The 22403-nt window shown below is 45.6% G+C and overlaps 1 protein-coding gene across 2 annotated transcripts in view; it reads right to left on the bottom strand.

Moving 5' to 3' along the window:
- Positions 1-1636: 1636 nt before the first annotated feature.
- The window catches only part of LOC146698291 (teashirt homolog 1-like), a 35869-nt gene continuing 15102 nt past the window's right edge, over positions 1637-22403 (bottom strand). For both annotated transcript variants that reach the window (XM_085473348.1, XM_085473347.1), the window contains exon 3: positions 1637-6549. In XM_085473348.1, the coding sequence (XP_085329474.1) occupies positions 3011-6549 (3539 nt within the window). In that variant the 3' untranslated portion in view covers positions 1637-3010. The remainder of the gene's footprint in view (positions 6550-22403) is intronic.

The following is a 22403-nucleotide window of genomic DNA, read 5'->3' as shown; positions in this document are numbered from 1 at the left end:
GCACAGGAAACAGTGCACTGATCTCTAACAAAGCAAGAAAGAGTCTCTATCGGCTCAGGAGCTATCTGATGGTGCAGCAAAATTACAGGTTTAGCTGTGGGGTATTAAACCTACAAGGTGTTTTTTATTTCTGGTGTGCAGGGAACACTATCTCCTCCAAATGTTGCTTGTTTATCTGCCTTGTTTGTTTTATAACCCAACTCTAGCAGTCCCCTCTCTGAGAAAGCTGCATCTTCAGCCAGGGCTAATCTGCCCTCTGCCTGTGTTTCCTTTGTCACTGAATCCATGTATCAACACAGCGAGGTGCAGTCAGATTTAGGAGGTGTGTAATTGCACAAAGACACTCGTGCTAATATAGCTGGGAGACTGAGTATGTGTGACTGACTCAGCTGACACAAGACATGTTGTGAGTGTGAGGAATGGAAGTCATAACACTGCAGCATGGCTTCATCCATACAAAGGCTGGTACTGTAAGTACTCTATCAGAAACCTGAGACATGAGGGCGAAATGAGAGATCGGATTCCTGATGCAGACGCTTCACCTGCGGGACTGCCTGGAGAAGAAAACCCCAAAGCTTGTTGATACCTTTGGCTGGGGGTCACACAGAGGTCGTGGCCCCTAATAAATCTCCTTTCAGCTTTCACACCGGCTGAATACTGAGGCAGTTCTATAAATTTAATAAAGCTGGATGTGAAACATAACAAAAGTCAACTGCGCGCACACACACACATACAAAAACAAAACAAAACTAAAACACAAAACTGATGACACAGAAGCTGTGTGATTTGTCCAAAACAGTAATTACGAAATATCTGAAAATGATCAGTAAAGTGGAACGAGAAACTGCAACAACTTCCACTATATCTGACTAACAATTTAAAAAACACACACAAAAAAGCCTGTATTCAGTGATAAGTGACACTTCATCAAAAAAAAATACAGTTGGACAAATCAACCAAAAAATGTGTACATGTGCTAAAATAGTAGCATTTATTGCACACATGTATTCAATTTGGTTGTGATTAATGTGACACAGGCCGCAGATTCACCCATAGCGTCTCAAGAATCACATAAAATGTATTATTCAGTTTTGATTATAGGCTCCCTATTGCCCCTTTTTTTTTTTTAACTTAAGCAGAACAGACAGCCATCTGATTTTGCTCCAAGAAGACACGCAAAAAATACACTGCCGTCATTAATACAACACTGATTCTTTCAGAACGTCCCTCCGAAGGCCAGTCACAAGCCTAGCATGGGTTTCTTACTGTACAATAGGCACCCTTACAGGCTTATCATCCCCGTCATCTTCATCATTATAATCATTGGTGGTATGATGCGGCTCAGTCATCAGTTGTAAGTATGACACCAGTGACTTTTATTTTGTCTAACAATTTGGGAAAAACATAAAAGCAGGCCTGTTACAGAACACAGAATATGTACCAGCAGCGAGACGTTTCGAATCTCACCTCCAGTTTGCTAAGAATAGCCCCTAGAGGAAATCCTGTTACACTGGGTTAGGATTTGACATGGGTGTACACACTTGACTTTGCTCGAGAGCAAATTCTACAAAGCCGAGTTTTTACATTTTGAGTTTGGTGCACCGCCATAACAAAAGAACACACAACCACAAAAATCTGACTGTTAACAACTGCTTTGGGGTTTATTTTACAATTCAGAGAGAGAGAGAGAGAGAGAGAGAGAGAGAGAGAAAAGAAAAATGAAACAAACTAATCGGTGCTAAAAAGTCGTGTTTTTTTTTCTTTCTTTACAATATTGTCGATAAAACATTGAAATGTATAGTCATTGTGCATCGCTTATTTATTTTCCACACCATTTCATGCATCAAGTTGGATGCAAGTAATAATTAAAATCATTTCTGTAAACCAAGCCAAAGAAGCTAAATTTGTATTTTTCTTTAAAAAAAAGGTCATTTCGTAGCTCTACAGCATATATCTATGTACACCATCTGTTTTTATTTTTTAGCTTTTTCTTTTTGTATATAAAAATGACAATATAAAAGTTCAAGAATGCACACACCTTAAGATACAAACAATTTTGAGCCGTTTTTCAAATGGTAAGATATGTCTCATGGAGTACTGACATTTCACTGGTAATCATTTACACGTGACGGACTGTTCTCTTTACAGCTGAATAAAGCGACACAGTTTAGAAAGAGAAAAGTTGTAACAAACCATACACCTGGAAAATTGCTATGAGGTGATACTTCACAACAAGGAAAAAGTTTCTGCAGCAAACTTGCATACCGATGGCCGTTCATTTCCACTGATTAACTCAGAACCAGAAGCAGCATTTCACTTTTTCCAAATGTTCATGTGATCTTTTTTTTCCCTCTTTTTTACACTGACAGATTTATGAGCAGGCCATTCATCATCAAAAACATTGCCGTGACAGAAACCCAAGAAGGAAAGAGGGGCGGGGTGGGGGTGGGGTGATAATCCTTGATCTTTTAAAATCTGATTTTGACAAATGCAAGATATTTCAAAACATGTTCTCTTTACAAATTCAACTGTCTAAGGTGCTACTTCAGTCTTTCGGGGTATTCTTTCATTCTTTTGGTGTATACATTGAATTTTCCACCTTCTTCATATCAAGTAATATACAGTTATCTTTTCCACCAATTCTGTCCACTCGCCACTTTTACCGTTGAAGCAGTAGTTGTATTTTTGCCATGAAAAGATTAAAATATCGTGTTTAACCTTGATTCACTAAAATACATGCACAGATCAGACAAATAGCATATAAATATATTACAAAATAAGTGTAAAAAAGCTTGGCAAAACAAAAACAAATTGACATGAAAAGACATGGTCCAGTCAGGCAGTTATCACAAAAAAAAAATTAATAATAATAAGACTTGATTTTTATTTTTATTTTTCTGGCGGCTCAGTTCGGCCCAGTGCAGTAACTGTGAACAACGTCATTTTTAGTGCAATGAAAATCGAGTCAGTTCCACAGCTGTCAGTCTTTACTCTCAGCTCGAGACATTGTTTAAACCTTCTCCATTTTGTCTAGCTTCTCCAGTTTCTCCAAAGCGGTGACAAACACCAGGTGGTCCTCTGGAGACTTGCCATGGGTCTTGCTGAGGTGCAGTTTGACTGCGTGTTTGCTGACGAATGTCCGATTGCAAAGTCTGCACTGGTACACGGAGCCTGTGTCGTCCTCTGGCGTGGTCAAGGCTGACAGGGGGCTGCCGAATATCATTTTGTCTGTGATCACCTTCGAGGCAGCCTGCTGCTCCCGTAGGTGCTCAGCTGACAGTTTGGACAGGTCCTTCAAGCTGAAGCCCAGGTGAGACTCCAGGTGGCTGATGTAGGAGGAGGGAGTCCTGAACTGAGAGGCACAGTCACCACAGAGGAACACGGGCTGGCACGAGTCCATGTTCTTGAGAAACTTGGTGCCCCCAGTTCGTCTCAGCTGGTACTTGACATTAGCCAGCCAGTGGGATATGGTAGTCATGGAGAGGCCCGTGAATTTACAGATGTGGACCCTTTCCTGAGGGCCCAGGTCGGTCATGGCGTAGCGGCCCTCTGGGGTCTCCCTCAGGCTAGACGCAAACTGTGCCTGCAGAATGAGGAGATGCTGGGGATTCCAGTTTGACTGTCTCCCTTTCCTCTTCTGCACTGGGGAGAGGTCCTCGAGGGCATCCTCAAACGCGCTGCCATCAGCGTCCGACTTCTCTGAGATGGAGGAGGGAGTTGAAGATTTGGGCGTAAGTCTCCCGGTGAGGTTCTTTACCATGTCTGAAATGTCCATCAGAGCGTTCTCTCTCAGGGGTGAGGAGACTGTGTCAGGGAGGGAAATAAGGGGTTTGTTACCATTTACGCTACTGTTGGTCAAAAGTGCACTGCTGCTTTTGTTGTTGTTGTTGTTGTTGCTATTAGTGGCGGACTTATTTTTACTCAGGTCTATGGGCTGGTCATTATTTTCATACAGCTGGTAGTGGTTGACGGGCTCAGCTGGCTTGCCCTGAGGAGTTGGGTTGAAAGCTGGCTTTTCCATCATGCTGTTGCTGATTTTGTAAAGCATAGACAGTGGATCTGCTGCGGGACTTACTGGTTTTGAGGCTTTCCCCAGGTGTGTGTTCATGATTGATTGGAGTGCGCTAAGAGGGTTGATGAAAGGACTTTCAGGTGAGTGATCGGTGATGATGCCAAGACTGTTTCCGTTAGTTACTGGGGATTGGCACGTCTCAGAACCATTCTTTGAATGGTTGCTGTGGCTATCTACTAGGCTCTCTTTGGGCTCCTTCTTGCAGATAAGCTCTGAATCTACACTGCCCGGGCTGCTACTTCTCATACCAGATGGTTTACCTACAGAAAAGTCATTTGGAGATGCCAAATGCTCTCGCTGTTCTCTCAGTGCAGGGGAAGGGGATTTTCCCAGCGATGGTTGTCGGCATCGTTCCAGGCTCACCATCTTCTCCTCCTTTTCTTTCTTCACAGTGGCAGCTTTTCCTGTCACTTTCTCCACAAGCTCCTCCATGGCGGTGACATTGCTCCTTAGGGGAGTAGGAGAGGAAGGGCTCCGAGGTGAGTGGATGACTGAGTTGGGGTCGCTCACAAGACTTCGTAGACCACTGTTAAACATTGGCTGCATCTGAACACTCTGGACAGTCGGGGGTAGAACAGTAGCTGAGCTTTTCACGGCACCCTGCAGCTGGTAGGCCGCATGAATGCTAGGGTAGCCACCCCAGGTGGGCGTGCCTGTCTGAGCCTTGCTGATAGCACTAGATACTGTGTTCTCAAGGGATTTGAGAATATCTAAACCCTCTTTAGGGGTCTCCTCCAGGTCTTCTTCTCTAAGGTATTTATACGAGGTGGTGTCAGTCTCAGATTTCTCACCTGAGTCGTCTTTCTCTTCCTTGATTTTTTTCTCCACTTGCTCGCCTCCTTCGACTTTTTCATCCTCACCCGCTTCCCTCTTTTCCTCTGAGCCAGAGGATAGTGCAGGAGACACTGGCTGGGACTTAACCGTACTGGGAACAGGGAGTCTGGTGGTGGTTGGCGGTAATGGGATAGACTGAATCTTTTCTTCCACCACTGGATCAAAGACTAGCTGCTTGCCCTTTTTGGAAGCAGAATTTGTGACCTTCAAAAAGTGACCTGTAACCATCATGTGGGCAGTCAGCTGCTGCAATGTATCATGGGAGCTCCCGCACTCCATGCATTTTAGAATCTGTGCTTTGCGAGCTTCAAACTGCCATGTGTAGCTGGCACCATTCTGGTAGCCATAGCGGTTGTTTGGCGTAACATAGGGGTTAGCTGCAGCTTTTGTGTCTTTGCCAACATCCCCAAGAGAGACACTGCCACCACCACTACCAGCATGGATAGAGTCTGGGGAGCATGGAGAGACTATAGCATCTTGGATAGCACGTTTTTTAGCTGAAGTGGGCACCAGTTTAGTGGCCAAGGCTGGCACTGGTTCTTTGAGAGGCACTTTCTGGTAATGCTTGGTCTTGATCATATGAACGCTGAGATCTTGTAGAGATTCAAATGAGTGGCCACAGTACATGCATTTCAGAACTTTCTGGGCGTCCTCTTTCCCCTCCATTTCCATCAAGGAACGCTTACGTGGTTTGGACCAGCGCTTTCCCTGATCTTCCTCTTTGTCTTTGTTGTCATCTCGATAGTGGCCCGTCTCATTCATGTGGACCGTCAAACCCACCAGTGTGTCATAGGCAGCACTGCAGTCTTTGCAGCGGAACTTGCTCGCACCAGTAAAAACAGAGCCATACAGCTTGTTGTTCTGTCGGTAGAGCTGCACTGTGCTGAAGAGGCTAGGCTCTGGTAAAAGGTGATAGGGGGTCTGCTGAAGTGTTTTGGCAAGTGCTGCCTGATGCCAGTCATAGGCTACACCACTACCATTACTGGCAGCAGCACTGCTGCTCCCACTGCTGCTGGTTGCACTGTGGCTGCTAACAGAGCTAGCTGCTGTGCCATTTGTACTGCCACTTGCGCTCCCTGTGTGGTTGACAGTGGTGCTGGAGGTCTTGCCGTTATGGTGACTGCTAGCCATGTTGACCCCACTGCTCTTATTTATGGTTGTAGTTGTGGCCACAGAGGCAGTAGAGGCAGGCTCTGGACTAGTGAGGGCACTGTTGACACTGCCAGCTGCAGCAGGCTTAGATTTCATGATGTCCATTGTGATGCTAGACCAAGAGGCATCTGAGATGAGGTTTGCATAGACGGCCTTCATCTGTGCCAGGCTGTCCTGGAAAGAGAGGCCGTTGTTGGGACGGAAGGGAAAAGCTGAGCCCTCCCTCTCCTGACCATCCCTGGAAGAGGTGCTCTTGAAGTCTGCAAGTCGGTCGCTAGCATCACTAAGCGGAGACCCGTATCCAGCGTCAGGGTTAGTGCCATTGCTGAGTGGGGAGTCTCTGTAGCTAGGTGGTCGGCCCCCATCCACGTCTTCTTCTTCCTCGTTGCAGAGGAACTCAGTGTCCTGGCCGTCTAATGAGAGGCCGTCATCTTGCAGGTGCTCTTCCTCATCGTGAGCAGCTGCCTTAAGCTCGTCCTCGGGCATGTACGCTGGAGTACAGAGAGACAGCAAGAGAGGGGAGATAAAAATGGAGGGGGGGAGAAGAAAAGAGGTCAGCTCAGTGAAATTAAAGATTTACAGCACACTAACAGGACCACTGTCAAAATAACATGGAATGAATGCTCAATGGTGGGAAATGCAGGCTTTTATTCTCACCCAATGTGAGTGTGCGTATATGTCTGCATGCATGCATGACTTTGTGTGTACTTTGCACACATGTGTCTCTGAAAGCCAGTGGTGAAAAAAACCTCCAAGGGAAAAATAAATCACTGAGCTTCTGACAGTTGTCCTTTTCCTTCCCAACTATCTATTCCTCCACACATGCCTCATGTTCCCCAGGAAATGACTGGCTGTTTGGCCTTGTTAGCCAGCTGCATGCTTACATGTTCAGCTCCCTCCCTTCTCTTTCTTTCTCACTTTTCCAAGCCTGTACTGCATCTCACTCATCTAGTCCATGAAGCCTAGCTCCTCTCCCATTCAAGTTATTCGACTGGAGAGGGACAGAAGAAAAAAATTACCACTTTGGAGATATCACAGTTTTCCTAACCCACTCCAATTAGCTGACGGTCACTGTGCTACTATGCAGGAACTGGAAAAACAATGCTCTCTGGTTTGAGAGCGATACAAATGCAACCAGTTTATATATTTGCACTCCAGCTGTTCGATGATCCACAACAACACGGACAATGTCTTAAAAAGACAAATTAAAACAGGAAGGCAAACACTCGATTAAAGAAAAAAAGCCAAGCGGAAACAGAACTAAGATGTAACAGGTTTCAAGGAGAAAAAAAAACGTAAAAACAAACGAGATTGAAAGACAGACTACGTGCATTTGGAGGCGTGCATTTTTGTGAGTGCGTGTGTGCATGCAAAGAAAGGCACAGTAAGCATTAGCAAGCTGCGCAGACAGGAGATGGTTAGGGGGAGAATAAGTGAATGAGTAGAAGACGTGGGAGAGAAAGAAAAAGTGAGCAGGAGGCGGTGGGTTTGTTAGGTGGGGAGAGGCGGAATGAGAGGGGAAAAAAGGGAGAAAGAAGAGGGTGAGTGAGGCAGGGAGACAGGAGAGACGGCCCCCTAGCTTCTTCCTTTATCTCCTTCCTGCATGGTGAGATGTGTGTCCTACATGCCAGTATCAGTCTCTCCCGATGAAACAGATGTGCTGTCAACTTCAAACGGCACGCTAACCTGTCATATCATAATCTAAGTGGACATAATACCTGATATATATACACTGGCACCATTTACTGCTGCCTGAGAGGAGATGGGTGGAGGGTGGAGGGTGGTGGGTGGCGGCGGGGAGGAGGTGAGCAGCTGCACCATCAACTGTGAGTATGTGATGATGTGCATGTGCGTACGTGTGAGTGCCTCCGTAAGTGCCTGTTTGCGATTGCGACTCCGCACGCATGCTCACCTTCCGTGCCCATGTGTGTACTTTATGCATTTTTCCCCCCCCACTCGTACACATTTGCTCTTACAGCGCGAACCTGAACCCACCGACCATAATATTGCCTATAAGTCTGAGTTCGCTGTGTGCTACTGATACACCCTTCTCCAAATGAGCAACATACTCCCCTAACGCCTGACAGGATTTCTGTGAAATGAGAGCACTACAGGAGAACCTGGCTGCGCTTCAATCCCACTGACAGACTGAGACCGAGACAGTTTCTAAAACTCCTGAAAATCCCTAACACAGCAGATTAGCATTATGTGCTGTACTCTCTACAACACATCTGCAGAGTGTCTTCTGCTACAGTGCCTTCCCTCTCACTAACCCGCTTCCAAAAGAGGAGGCTATCAATACATATCAGCCTTTTTAATATACAAAGCATCCTGCAGAACGGCTATCCATTCTTCTCAAGCACACAGGAACGGCGCAAGCATACAGTAGGAATTACCTATGTGAATCACTCACATCAGCTGCAGCCAAAAAAAACAGCTAGCTGGCATTGTTCAATAAGTAGACACGCAGATACACAGACAGCAGGAATGAGAAGCAGCAGATCAGAAATATCCCTGGGTGAGTGACAAAACACAGACTGCAGCAGGGAGGGGCTTCGAACGATGAGCAGGTCGCCAGGGAACCCTTTGACGATCCCTGTCAATCAATTCCTGTCCTGCCATGTTGTCATGGAAACAACAAAGAGGGAGATATCAAAAGCCCACAGACAAAAGACTGGCAGAGACAGACATCTGTAAAAATCACAGGCAGCAAGTGGACGGCTTCACAAGCCATAAACGTACAACGTTCGTGATGAAACTTGAGTCTGAAATAAATGATCTCTCCATCTGTTTTGAGATGCTGCATGAATTCTGACAGGATGCTAAAACCCAACAAATATTAGAAGCTACGCATCAACTCAATCACCCGCAACTTGAAGAAGTGCGATTGTGACTGGCGGCCAGATTAAGCCCCTTCTCTTCTCCTGGATGCACATATGCAGAGCAACACCAGCAGTAAGGGGCGGGCCCGGGAAGGGCTGGCGTGCCGTCCCTGGCGGTTTGGTTTGCCGAGTGGGTGATGGCTGTGAGCAGGGCCATCTGCACGGGCGCCAAAGCGCCTGTCACTTTTGCTCGGGGACGTGCCGCCATCAAGGAGACAGGCGGCAGTGCGGCCAGGATAGGACTGCAGACTCACTGTCACAAGCAGCAGCAATCAAGCCCGCCACCAGCCACGCCAGATCACCAGCAACAACAACAACAGCAACAACACGGGGAAAGGAAGCAAGACTTATCCACCCAGTGTCTCTGATCTCCTGGTACCTGCTCAGAGGGTTAATGTAGCGCTAACAAAAAGGCTTATAAAATTTGTAAAGTAGCAAAATGGGTTTGTAGAAGCCCCTTTAAGTGTTGTAAAGAGCTCTTTGAAAAATGCATAATGCACAAATAGATTGACATACACACTTAATAGAGCTGTAATGCATGCATTATCAAAGGTTTTCATGTCTCTGGTTACCAAATACACTTTGGAACACAGACCCTTATTTGATTAGAGATAAGAGCTTTAAAAGAGCTCAAGTATGTGTTTTGTTCCCATCTGCCTCATTTATTATTATTCATATTTAAATGAGATAGTTCCTGAAGGACTACCCAACTAATGCACCCATGAAGCACCCTTGATTCTAACTTCTGCCTAATATGTAAAGATTGCAGAGCGCCGTGCGCCATTACAGATGTTTGCTATCGCAATCCGTGATCAAGTTTGTGCGTTTAACGCGAGCACTCAGGGACCACACCAGAAACGAGTCTGTGCAGTGCCCTGTTATGTTTGATATCATGTTTTCTGATGAAAAGTCTGCGGTGAACGCCCTGCCTGCTGCCTCAACACAACACTGGGCCTCACAGCGAGACAGAGCGATGGACCTATGTACAGATCATCTCTTAAACATTTTCTCCGTCTACACGCAGCGTAACTTTTTGTGTGTGTGTGTGTGTGTGCATGACTTTTGTAAATGATAGCAAATGAAATACAACCAGCGGGATACGTCAGCTTTTTTGGCGAGGAGCAGAGCAGAAACATATCACTCCTTTTCAAAACTTTGTATCTTTCTCCGCCCTACCCATTTTTTCCTTTTTTTTTGCTTTCTCCTTTTTCTTTGCTGCGAGTCTGCTGGTTGTTAAATCAATAAAACTCTCTGTCAGGCTCGCAGAGCTTCACCATTTGGCCGCTGTCAAAGCCAAACAAACCAGATAAGAAAGGCAGAAAGGCGATGAAACGAGCGAGAGAGAGGCAGAGAGGGGGGGCAAGAAGGGGATGAAACCAGTCAGCCTCCCCTCGCCACCACCTCCGTTTCACCAGCAATCCCTCCTTCTATTTATTTACACACATTTCTTTATTTATTTGATGTGAGTTTGGGAAGAGGGGGCAATCACGGCAGTCATTTGCGGCACTAATGTCCAATCATGGGGCCCTTCACTCATGTGATTTAGGCAGTGCAGGAGTGGGGTTCGCGGCGCAGAATGGTGCGAGGAGGGTGTAGAAGGCGGCGGTGAGGTGGGGGGCAGAGGCCGTTTAGGCCGGCCCCTAATAGGAAACTGGCAGTCTTATTCCTTCCCCAGATTCTGTTTGTCACCCCGCTCTCCATTACGTGCCTCCCAAGCCTGATGGCTTTGGACAGGAGCTGATCAAAAAGCCATCGCTTGACCTACACGCCGTGGCAGAACGAGACTCACGTCCTGCGCAGGGAGAGGAGAAGATGAGACAGAAGAGGAGAAGGAGGGGTGTATGTCAGTGCGTGGTGCAGAGCTGGAGAAAGAGGGAGGGTGATAGCTCTCGGACCGGGACAAGAGGGCTGTAAATAAAATGACATTATTATTTCCTCTGTCCCGTCATGTAGAAAAGCCAATTATGGTAATGCTGCTGCCAGCGTGTCAGAGGGAATGCTGGGATGTGCTTCCTGTGAAGCGGCTAACATGAGAGCAATGCCCTGATCAGGAACACAGGCCTCAGTTTGACAAGATACTGAACAGATAGGAAGAACAAGAAATAGCGAGGGACAAGGGAGAGAGAAAGCGAGAGGGGTAAGGCCTTGTTTGCTTAATAGATAAATATTAATACACCTGGATGGATTGAGGACCTATAGTCATCTATTCACTTTCAAATAGTTCACTTTCAACGAGGTGTAGAAAGTAACAAAATAAACACCAGTGAGGAGGTGTGTCATACAGAATCTTATTAAGTTCAGCTTGGTGATGTGAAAATGATAGAGATGCCTGAGAGAAGTTATCGACCCCAAAAGTTCATGAATTATATTCTGTCACACCTCAAAATTTGACGAGATGAATTATGCAAAGGCGACGGTGAAAGAGCCGGATATTGAGGGTGAAGGCGATCATTTACTTTAGAAGCTAATTCGTTCTCATCTCATCTCAGGCTTCTCCACGGTATCCCGTTCTTAAAAATTCCTCCCGCGCTTGATAGGGGTTCTCTCCTTAAAATAATTCCTCAGCTACCTTTCTCCTTTAACTCTCATCCATTAGCCCTTCTTTCTCTTTTTCTCCCACCCTCCTCCTCTTCCTCCTCCCCTCTCCGGCTTTGCTCACACGCCCACATGGGCCCCTCCCAAGCGGAATAATGGGAGCATATGGCCTAGGCAGCACCTACAGGGCCTTAAATAACTGCTGCAGCATTCCAGCTCGCTGTACCAATTTATCTCTCTCCCCCCCCTCCCCCCCCTTCCTCTTTGCACCCCATTTCAAAACACTTCTAGCTTGAGTTGAGCTCAGCAGACAGCAGCGGATGGGACATGTTGTTCTTCAGACACATAGCAACATAATGGACTGACACAGAAAGTGGTGTAAAAGTGATTAAGCGTCGTGCACACGGTACTGGTGTTGAAATCCAGTTTTATTGGCAGATATTCACTGGCCTTCTTAGCGATCATTTTGCACCGGCAAATACCTCAAGTCGTGTTGCGTTACGGTGAGCTAGTAGCATTATTTAAACTCACTGCAGTGATGCTTTAGATGGTGTTGTGTGTTGAGTGAGCTGAGTGTATACATATCAATGCTGGACCTTTATTTGCCAGTCTGTCCGTTTAAGTTCTTGGCCGACAGCTACTGAAAGCAAAGAATATGCTAGCTGGAAGTTGTAAGAGTTTCCTTTTGGTCTTTGAGAGAAAGGAGCTCAGGTTCAGTGAGTTTTGAAAGAATAAAAATGCATACAAAGCGTCCACTTAGTTGCCTAAATTCTGTTCACCTGATGAGATTACTGTCCTATAAATGTGGGGCTGAAGAGGCGCTAACCTGCTACAAGTCACACTCTCGTGTAAATATGTCCCGCAGAGTTCCTTCTATACGACCTTAAAAAGAATGATATATGGATTAATGGGCAGCTCGTGTTGGAGTGTTTATGCACACGAGTGCCATGTAAGTGCCTGGGCAGGTGTAATGTCTAAGTAGAGGGGCTGAATGTGTGCGCAAATGAGAGAGAGTGAGTGCGAAAGGTGCTGCTGTTTTATTTATAGAGCCAGCGCTATTTATACCCAACTCAAAGATCAGTTCAGAGAAGCTTGCTTGTGGGCCACAGCCAAGATCACTCTCCATTACGGTGCATGCTTAACACCAAAACACACACACGCACGTACACTCTCGCCTATATGCGAGGTGGGGCTGCGGTTGCCATCATATCTGCTTTGTACGTATACACACAGTAACAAAACAATGTGATTTAGTGCGCATACGGTACAGCCATGCATTCGTTCACAAAGGGGTGGATGAGGAAGGGGAGAGGGTGGGGGTGCACGGGGGTGAGCCCACACTGACTGACTGAGTGTTCTTCATGGAGTACAGCAGGCTTTAACATGCTCAGGGATCAATACAGTGAACCAGCGCCAATCGATTGCAATTCATCTGGCTATTTTTTTTTTTTTTTTACATTTCATTCTCACCCACTCACACTGCACGCTGAGCAGCAACCCTGCGAGGCAATACATAAATAAACATACACACATTTGCATACAGAAGAACACACACACACACACACACACCTGAGCCGCTGGAATGATGCCCCCCCCCCACGGCCCCAAGCGTGTTCAATAAACCCGTATGGAATTTATTTATTTTTATTGAGCATATCAGCCCATCCTGGTCCTCTCTGCATAACAAGGCCTGTATAATTAAACCATAAATTTCAGTGCGCTCCTTTAATTACCACAGACAATGTCAGGAGGCAGCAGGGTAAACAAATGGCTTTGAAGTGAGCGAGGGAAAAAAAAAAAAAGGTTCGACACAGCAATGGAGAAGCTGTTCATTTTGGTGAGAATGTTGTTGCACTTGAAAAGGATGAAATGTTAAAAAGAGTGTACGTGCTCGGGGAGTACAGTATGTATTTTTTTTCCTCCCTCCTGCCTTTTCTAAGAATACTTTTGAGGGATGCAGTTTTGTCTCAGAGTGAAGGAAGAAACAATCAGCGCATTGCTGCAAGCATGACGACGTGCAAATATGTATGTCTGGATGAGCACAGTACACTTGCGACTACTAATAAACTGAGTAATGGAGTGGGTGTTTTGGGTGTGTGTGTGTGTGTTTGCATTTGTGCCTTTTTTAAGCCTCTTTTTCCCATGAACACACAGAAGATGCAGATGGTACGCTCGTGTTTATATGTAGTTTACGGGGAAGCCAAGTTTCTTGAGTATGACTGGAGACACCTTTACGGTCTTCAACAGCATACATCATATACAAATGTGTGTGTTTGTGTGTGTATTGTGCACACGTGTGTAAGCTTTAGGTCAATGTCAACACACAGACCTGTTTCTCAGCAGCTTAGCTAATTACACAAGAGCCCTGAAGGCCACTTAGAACAGGTTAGCTAATTAACAAACAGGCTGATTGCAGATTAATTGAGAGGTGTTCCTAATCTTCACCCCTAAATGCAATGACAAATGCTAACTGGCACTAATTAGGCTGGTATGGAGAGCTGAGAGTGGAGGCTGTATTTACAGTTACCGTGGCTCATATGGATGTGTGGCTTGTATCCAGCTGCCTCTTTCAGACCTGCCAACAGGTTAAAGCAAATGAAACTTTAGTGAAAGTACGAGGAGGCTAAGAGGTAGTGAAGACAGCTTCATCAGCAGCCTTTTTAGGCTGCAGTGCGATGTGGCCTCAGTATGCATGATACATTTATGGTATTTTCTGTGCGCAAGAGTAACTAATACATATTTGAATAGCTCACTTATATTAGAATGTGAATATTTACTTATTTGCAGAAAGAGAGGAAAATTGTTCAATACAACACTGTGCAAAATTGGTGGGACACAACGGATAACTATAGGCCACTGGCGCCTCTAAATGTGGAACACTGCATCCTGAATTATTATTACAACTGGCAGTAAATTTTTTTAAGTGCTGCTTTTTTTGCAGTCTCTGTGAAAGAGAAACATGTCCCACTTTACCTGTGGGGATAGTACTTTTGAAAACTCCCTCTCATATGTCTATTGAAAGCCTACTGTTAAGACTACACTATTTGCAGTTTGACCTTTCCCTGCGTGTGAGGATTGGTTCCCTCAGCTTCAGCATGAATGGCGCGCACAGAACATGAAACCTGAAACGGTGTCAACACAATGGGTTAAGGTGGATTACAAGGACAAAATAAAGAGAAATAGGACCCTCGGTGGGGATCTGAACCGGCACCCATCTGTGGATGATCACCTGCCAATAGAAAATGTACTTTATTCACAAGCCACACACACACAATCTTGCAATTTTCACAGCCACTAAAACTACTCCCCAAGGCCCGACTTCTTCTAACTTCCATCTGCCTAGAAAAATTTATCATTCAGTTCCCCTGTCTATCACACACACACATACACACCTGTGCCTTTTAAGCTGCCCACCCTCCCCAAACATGCACACGCACTAAGTTTCCACCTGGACTCTTTCAACCTCTGACCCCACCCTCACTCCTTCTTATAATCCTTCTCTCCATCCATTGACTTCATTGCTTCCGTCTTTCTTTTGCAACACCTGCGCTTTTAAATCCCTACATCAGGATGGCCCATTTTACCTGAACAAACACACACACTGCCAGTAAACACACACAGAAGTACCTACACGTCCTTACCCAGATCCCAGGAAACACACACAAACGCAAGTATGTACAAACACACACACACGCACGCACACACACATGCACTGTCCCTGACAAGACAACAGCCAGCAGCAGCTGCTTCCATCTCCTAGCAACAGCCAGCCTGATAGATGACCCAACGATGGATAATTACCGTAAATCACCACAGCTCACACACTAAAGGAGAGAGAGGGGCAAGGGAGCTTAAGAAAGACTGAAAATGTAAGAGAGAGGGAAAGAGCGGGGATTGAGAGGGATCAGAACTCGAGGGCTTGGGGCTGGTCATGTGTGCACTAATGCACATTGATGAGCTCAAATTCATCTGCTTTTTAAAGCACACAAACACACACACACACGTATACATTTAATTCAGACAACATGCTCTCCTACACACATGCAAAGGTGCTCACCGTATACATAAACGTGTGTGTGTGCAGCACACAAACACAGTCACACAGTGTCAGCGCTGTGGCTGTAATCTGAAACCACAGGCCCCACCTTCCTATAGAGGAGCTTGTCTGTCACAGGTTCCCATCTTTTTGCACAAAGGTGCCTATCAAAGGCCAGAGGGTGCTGTACAGTGAGTCTGCGCAGTGCTCTAGAGCACAGTTAGGAATGGAAACAGCAGGCTGCTGCTTAGAAACTCTGACAACATGATTGCCTTTGATTTGTTTGAGAAGTGTTTGATTTAAGATATTGACCAGATGGATGCCAAAAAGTTCTCCAAACATGCTCTTTTTTTCTTTTATTTGGAAGCGAATGTCTGATTTGAGAATCATTCCTATTTTTTTAAAAACCCTCTACCGACAATGATAAAGCAGATTTGCATAATGTCACATCCAACTACTGACATGCAGTCTGTATTCCATGAATTCTAAATATAGCAACATGACAAACTACCTCCAGAAGAACAAAGTTTACTCCAAATTATCAACAGATCTTCGATATGCACACGCAGCTGCTCCATTTACTTCCCCATCATTTTCAGCTCTCCCAGACATGCAATCTGTCCTTCTCTCTCTCCCTTCTTTCTTTCCTTGCTATTCTCCCCTCCTTCCCTCATTCCCCGACTCCCTCCCTGTGCGAGTCCTGGCTGCTGCAGACATTTGATCTGGCTGCCTTGTGATAGATTGACAGGTAATGAGGAGGTTGAAGGGGCGTTGGAGACAGGAGCAGGTGTTCAGCACAGTCTTTTTGGCCAGCACTAAGCTGCCATGTCCTTCACTGCTGCACCGCACCACTCCGTTTCCTCCTTCTCTCACTCCTTCTTTCCCTCCTTCTTTTCCTCCCTTCTTTCCAACATTCCCCCCCCTTCTCTTCCTTAGAGAAGAGGACTATGCAATCCATCACACGTTGACACAGTCGGACATAGACTGTCTTTATATGGGAAAAATGCATGGGCCGTGGAAATAAATAAAGAATAGAACATCGTGTCCCATGCTGGCAGCAGCAAACTAGGCCTCGGACTGATCACTCAAACTGTGCCGTGAGGATGAGACTGATTTGGAACATCCGCCTGTAGAGGAGACCAATAATGGCTTCTTATAGCAAAGCTGGCGCTGACATGACTTTTAATGCAAAAAAAAGTTTCCTTTGCAAAATAAAAATGCTTTTGTTTTTAGAAACACCAACATTTTCACATGATTCTAAAGTACATTTCAGAGGCAGACTGTTCAGAAACTCACAGGAGTAAATTTTAGGTATGTTAGTCACGTTATATTAAAAGAGGACTCCCTTACAAGCTTTACAGTACATAATGGTCTAACTCGACACCAATCGGAGGCAGATTTTGACCTGTTTCAGTCCTGCTGACACAGCAGAGCACCACTCTGCATCACACCACACAAGCTAAACAGGAGGATAGAGAAGAGAGAAATCTGATGAGTTGGGAGACGGAGCAGAAATCTGAGGACGAGGATGTGAATGGTTGCAGTAGAGACAGCTTTTTTTGGGTCCAACTGTTGAATTGCTACTTTGCTGCATTTATGTGTTGCACTGATTGAATTTAAAATGAGTTATTCTCAATGATCAAGAGCAACAAGAACATTTTGTGTTTAAGTTTAACCCCAAAATGACCTCAGCTTGCTGTAATTGTTCAGAATCAGGTAATATATGACAGAAAGTCATTTGTGAAGCTTCTCTTGTGTCGGGCAATTTCCTGACATACGCAGACGCAGGATTTAAGGTAGAAATGAACGGTTGCACCTTTGAAACCACCTTAAATGCAGTAACAGAAACTTGAATTGTCGTCATGGGAGCCAACAGGCAGAGACAGCCAGAGGAAAAACAAGGCTTCAGGCTATAAATCCAACCCTCCAGTTTACTGCCCAACATTAAAGGACATGTCACCCTCCTAAATCAGATCACCAAGAGGAGACAGACGGGCTAAAATGGGGAGCATTTGCATGTTCAGTAAAACATTCCTAAGAGCTCAACAAAGTGCTTGACCACTTTCTTTTTGTTATATCCTGCAGTTAAAGATTGTTCATACAATTTGAGATACGTACAACGTGAAGGAGTCAACTAGCTTTCTGTCACGACACACCATTCTGAATGAAAGTAAAGATAGAAATATTTATCGAGCTTCTGTTTTTAATCAGCCTCCCTAAAGGTGGATTTAAACACTGAAACTAGCACTTGGTCTGGTGTCTGACCCACGTTTCTTCCTTTAAATCTACAAAAACAGCAGCTTCACCTGGACAATCTAACAGACAGTTTAATTATTTAATATAATGCCAGATAAGAGTGTGTGTAGAATTAAAGAGGAAGCCACCAGGCTTAAAATTAGCCTATCCCAATTGTCACCCTACTCAAAGAGAACCTGTTTTCTGAAAAAAAAGAAGTCATTGACGTGCAATCACATTCAAACACACTCGCCTGTCAGTTTATAACTCTCCTACTCTCACGCACTCACACACACACACACACACATACAGACCAAACATCGGCCAACACACAAATAGACACCCACACATACACACTTTTTAAGCCCTTGCCTGGCATCAGCTGTCACACAACCTGTCTCAGAGAACTAAGCAGAGACAGACGCTGTCAACTTAGAGTGCCTCAAATGCCCACATCCACCCAGGCAGAGGAGAAATCAAGCCTGTCTCCCAGTATAATTTGCACTAATCCTTCATGGGAGATAGTAAAGTCTATGGCATATCTGCCTAATAGCATCAGTCACCGGCAGGTTCTAATCTCATATTTAGACCCATTTCCATCACGGACTGACGACAAAAGCACCAGCACAAAGTGTGATTACCTTCTTATTTTTTTTACATTTCTGCATGACTTGACTCCTGATAATAGTTCGGTAGGGAGGTGGGGAGGGGTGAAAACACGAGAAGTAGAAACTTTGAGGTTCTTTTCTTCATGGAGGAAGAAGAAAGTCATTTCTACAGAAGACAGGTGGGCAGAAAAAATGGAGTAAAAGTAAGTGGCAAACTGTATCAGGAGAGAAAAAGTGGAGGTAAAGAGAGTGAAAACCTTTCAGTCAAGAGCCTGCCCAGACTCACACACGCTCACATTCACGTTAACACATCCTCATGCACGCACACACCCTTACAGACTCGAAGACACACACACACACGCACACACACACACTTCTTTTCAATGCGTTTACAACCTGTGGTGTTTGTCCTGCTCTACTGGCTGCTTTACCGCGTGCATTTGAATGCCGACTGGAGTGCATCCCTCTCTTTCAGACAGCGCCATAAAAGACGACACACACAATGAGGGCTCTTTTCAGCAGAGTGGGGCTGCCTGGGGGTAGGGAAGCACCTCCAAAACCGCCACAGCACTTCAACTCTCAAGGCACAATGAGGTGCTAAGCCTTGATGAATAATGAGAGATTATTCATAAAGATGACAAACAGAACAGAAACCAACTATACAAAGTGTTGCGATGAAAAGTCCTTTAGCTGCAGCTTTCCCTCCACAGAGTGTGTTGACTGTGGCCGAGTGTATTTGTGTGTGTCTCTAAGAGTGACCTGGCGAAAGGAGGGAGACAAAAAGAAGGGGAGGTAGCGCAAGGATCCTAATGAAGCCGTAAATCAGAGTCTGATGAGAACAGACTCTGAAGGAGGATCACATCAGTGGAGATCAATGCAGACAGCTACACACACACACGCACGCACACTGACGAGAATAGAGATGAGAAAAAGCCAGACGCAAACACATGCCAGCGTTCCCAAGTGTGGCAGACTTATGAAGGTAAAAGCAAGTACATGAGAATAAACACACCCATTCATTTCCAAACACACAAAATGACACACATACACACACACACATGCTCATCTAAAATCTATTAAACTCCCTCTAAGTTTAAAGCCCATCTTCCCCCAAGAACTCACCCGTGGGCTCAAGAGTCCCACCTCCTTGTTCAATCCTGCTCGTCTGAATAATATCTGCTGTGATGAATGGCGCCATAACTCTGATATCCACAATCAATCTCTGCTTTAAAGACACATTCATCTTGTGCAATGCTGAATGGATTTAGGGGTGGGGGTGGGGGTGGGGTGGGGGATGCAGATGAGAGGGTGGGGGGGGGGGTTGTAGGAGGTGGTTGGGTGCTTGCCTGACCTCCCAGAAGGAGGGTGGGTGGGGCTCGAGGGTGCTGATGGAAGGAAGAAGGGGAGTCAGGTTGGCAGGGCTGCACTGAGTGATGTGTGTCAGTTCACATCTGGCTACAAAAATAAATGAGGCTTATGAAGACAAATGAAAAGGGGCTGTCTCCCCAGTTCCCCCCCACCCACCCCACCGCCCTGACGCACACTCAAACTCAGACAGACAAGAAATGCACAGAGAGGGATGAAAAAAAAAGGGGCGAAAAGACAAAGAGGAAGAAGCAAAACAGAAGAGCTGAGAAGAGACCGAGTGTATTCACCGATGTAATGACCTCACAAGGATAGTGATGAAGTTCTGGTGTCGATGAATGCATATGCTGCTTTAGTATGAGCTGAGTCATCCATGGGTGCCAAAAAAGCTATGGTGGTGTAGCGTATGCTGCCTGAAATGATTGTTTTATCATACAGTAGCTAAACTTGACTGCGCTCTTTGCACTAAAAAAAAAAAAGGGAAAACAAAGAAATTAAAACGGCCACTGTGTGAGTGCAAATTCTCAGCCCTGAACTCACACCTATGGCTGAGGATACAGAGGCGGGGGGAGGGGAAGTATTTAGCGGGCTGGGGGGCTTTTAAGAGTGAACTATCCATGACCTGTTAGAAGGGTCATCTGTCGGTGACACTGCCACTCAATATTCTTCTTAATGATGTACCACGTCTTTTAACCCCAGCAGACAAAGTAAGGAAACATTACACCGTCAGGAGGGCTCCCCCACGTCTTCTTCCTCCCTCCCCGCCCCATCTTTTTCCCCTCTCATTCACTCTCGCCGCTTTGCTCACCAAGTTGTAAGACCCAGAGTTGGATTTTTAATTATTAAAAAGAGAATTCCAGCCAGAGAGTTGTTCAGCTCTTTTTCAGGCTATATGATCTGCCAGGACCTGGCTGGAGTCTGCACAGTGAGCGCCATATACCCTGTTTAGTCTGGTTGTTGGAAAGCGAAAGTAAGCGCACAGGCACGGCTTTCAAAGTAGACACGTGCTGACAAGATACATCAAAACTGTATTTATCCGGACACCTTAGCATGCCTTAAAAATATCCTGTCACTTACTAACCAAAGAAAAAAAACTTTTACTTATTCGATGATTTAATGTTGATTTTACCGTATTTCTTCTCTTCAAAGAAAAAGTTTAATATACCACATAAAAACACACGAAAACAAGGCCTGCTCTAAGGCATCTAAACAGATGATGATGATAATCAGGCTCTGGCCTCTCTAAATACATAATATAACCTGATTGGAGGAAGGGAAGGGCACCCAGGTAAGATAGTTCATTGATTCGGGAAGTGGCTGCAATGGAGTTAACCCTAGCTGAGGTTATGATGGGGGTGGATGAAGGTTTGGGATGAAAGGTGAGATGATGATTGATGAGAGGAAGCAAGAAAAAGGAGTGCATGCAGTGAGGTAAGACATTAACGGAAGAAAGTAGTAGTAGAAAGGCATGCCACAACTGGACCGACACTGTTTGCTGTAGTAACCGACACATCAGCTACAACGGGCTTTCCTATGTACGAGCTGTTCTGCAGAGTAATGTGCCCTTAAACAGGCCCAGTGCGTTCAGTGCCGTGACCCCCGCGGACCTCCGACTGGGTCCCGAACAGCCAGAAAAGCTGTAATCTCTCTGTCAAACAACTCTTCAGTAGCAAGTATGGAGTGTGTTTGTGCATATAAATGTTTCCAGACTGCATCGACAATTTAAAAACGACAGCAAAAGAATGACACGGGGGAACCAGCTATTCCGTACGGAGGGTGCAATAATGACATTCAGAAAGATAAGGCGGGTTTTAAACACGTCAGAAAAACAAAGGTAAATATTAATAGCATCATTTAGTGAGAAATTTGTGAATGAATGTATAAAAATATCGGTAGATGTTGTCAAACCGCTTGTAAGTGTTTCTGAATACCCTCCCAACTTATTGAATATTTTAATTATTCTTTCAGATTTTTTTTTCAAAAGTTGGCTTTGAAGATATAGCCAGCGCCTGCACTCAATGGGTCAGCCCTGCATACACAAACACACAATTGTATACACACACAAACACACACACACACGCACACAAACACACAAAGCGGCTGTGTGAGAGTAGAGGGAAGACAGAAACATTACAGGGCCCGTTTTTTTGGAACCAGGCAAAGTGAGTAAGGAGGGTGGAGGTGGTCGGGAGGGGAGGCAGGGAGAAGAGAAAACGAGGAGGAGAGTGAACAGCGGGGGCGGGCTGAAGGAGTAGAGATGAGGGAGGAAGGGAGGGAGGGAGGAAGGGAAGGAGGGTGGGTTGAGCGTTGGAATGAACTCTCTCAGGCTTTGTGGTGCACGTTTCCCAAGGCCCCCGCCTGGCCCCTTTGATAAATGACACATGTCATTCTGTCAGCTTGTGACACTGCAGCTGGGAGGCCCTGTGATGTATGGCTCTGCTGAAAAAGGAAATCAACTTTTTTCCCCTTCTCTCTCCCTCGCTCTCTCTCTCTCTTTCCTTCTGTCTCCCTCCCTCCTTTCCTCAGCCCAGCCTGAGTGCATGGCCCTTTTATATGAGGATTTAGGTTTCCTCTGGTCCAGTAAGCCCCCACCGCCACCCCCCAACACACACACATAGGCAGCGACAGACAGGCATGCATGCAGCCAGGTTGCGGCTGGTTTGTTCTCACGCAGACACACACAC

This window comes from Copadichromis virginalis, linkage group LG11 (genome assembly GCF_057382275.1).
Source record: "Copadichromis virginalis isolate Kocher_CV1m ecotype Utaka linkage group LG11, C_Virginalis_male_GT1.1, whole genome shotgun sequence".
Lineage (NCBI taxonomy): Eukaryota > Metazoa > Chordata > Actinopteri > Cichliformes > Cichlidae > Copadichromis > Copadichromis virginalis.
Note: the sequence above shows the minus strand (reverse complement) of the source record. Positions and strands in the feature narration are given on the sequence as shown.